The sequence below is a fragment of the Augochlora pura genome, unplaced genomic scaffold (assembly GCF_028453695.1).
Source record: "Augochlora pura isolate Apur16 unplaced genomic scaffold, APUR_v2.2.1 APUR_unplaced_6172, whole genome shotgun sequence".
Taxonomy (NCBI): domain Eukaryota; kingdom Metazoa; phylum Arthropoda; class Insecta; order Hymenoptera; family Halictidae; genus Augochlora; species Augochlora pura.
Genome location: NW_027586716.1, coordinates 1 through 1,399, shown reverse-complemented (window position 1 = coordinate 1,399; position 1,399 = coordinate 1). Strand labels below are relative to the sequence as shown.

Sequence of the window (1,399 nt, the reverse complement as noted above, 5' to 3'; positions counted from 1 at the left end):
TATTCGTCGTACATTAGGCTAGTTCGAGTAACTGCGTATTGTTTAAGATTCATACACAATCTTAAGAATAAAGGGTTTTCGAATGCTGGAACAAGCAACAAAGGACTAGTTAATAATTGTAACAAGCTGTTAACGGTACAGCATTTGGAAAATGCTAGGGTAGTTTTAATTCAATTGGCACAACGACATACATTTGCGAAAGAATTGAGCGACTTAGGTAATGCCGGGCACGTATCAAAATCAAGCAAGTTACGGTCATTAAATCCATTTATAGATGCAAACGGCATCATCAGGCTTGGTGGACGTCTAACCAATGCAAATATAACATACGATGAAAAACATCCCATAATATTACCCGCGAAACACCAACTCACAAAGTTACTTATTATACATGAGCACACTCAATTATTACATGCAGGATGTCAGTTAGTTATTGCCTCAATCCGTCAAAAATATTGGCCGCTCTCCGCTAGGACTACTGTAAAGGGACTATTAAGAAAATGTGTGAAATGCTTCCGTGCAAAACCCAGACCGGTTAGCTATACGATGGGAGATTTACCTGCAGCCAGGTTGACCCCGTCCCGTGCGTTCGATACCTGCGGAGTTGACTACGCGGGTCCGTTTCTAATTAGGGAAAAATCGCGATGCCGTGTCACAATAAAGGCGTATATATGCATATTTGTGTGTTTTGTAACAAAGGCAGTTCATATTGAATTAGCTTCGGACCTTAGTACACAAGCATTTTTAAACTGTTTACGTCGCTTCTTTGCACGTAGAGGAATGTGCAAACACATTTACTCCGACAATGGCACAAACTTTGTTGGAGCCAGAAACGAATTAATGAATTTAAACAATTTACTGACCGATGATAGTCATAAGGCAGAAATAGTAAACTGGTGTGCTACAAAAAATGTTCAGTGGCACTTTAACCCTCCCAATGCACCGCATTTCGGCGGATTATGGGAAAGTGCTGTAAAATCAGCAAAATATCATTTAAAACGAGTGATTGGGGAGACCAGATTAACGTTTGAGGAATTGTACACAATATTAACGCAGGTTGAATCGTGCATGAACTCCCGACCACTATGTCCTCTAACTGACGACCCATCAGACCTCACTCCTTTAACTCCCAATCACTTCCTCATTGGTGGTACAATGGCAGCCTTACCAGATGTTGACCTTCGAGATATCCAACCAACTCGGCTAATCAGATACCAGCATATTCAGTTCATGTTGCAGCATTTCTGGAGCAGATGGCAAAAGGAATACTTGCATCAGCTACAGCAGAGATACAAGTGGCAACTGGACAGTTCATCCAAACTCCGAATAGGAACGTTGGTGGTGGTCAAAGAGGACAACTTGCCACCATTAAAATGGCGTATGGGACGCATTATGGAAC

At 41.6% G+C, this 1,399-nt stretch overlaps 1 protein-coding gene across 1 annotated transcript; it reads left to right on the top strand.

Moving 5' to 3' along the window:
- Positions 1–47: 47 nt before the first annotated feature.
- Positions 48–1,378, top strand: LOC144478005 (uncharacterized; the record flags this gene model as incomplete). Its single annotated transcript, XM_078195730.1, has 3 exons — positions 48–217; positions 275–425; positions 777–1,378. Coding segments are annotated over 3 exons (923 nt in total), but the record flags the coding sequence as incomplete, so codon positions are not given.
- Between the last annotated feature and the right edge of the window lie 21 nt (positions 1,379–1,399).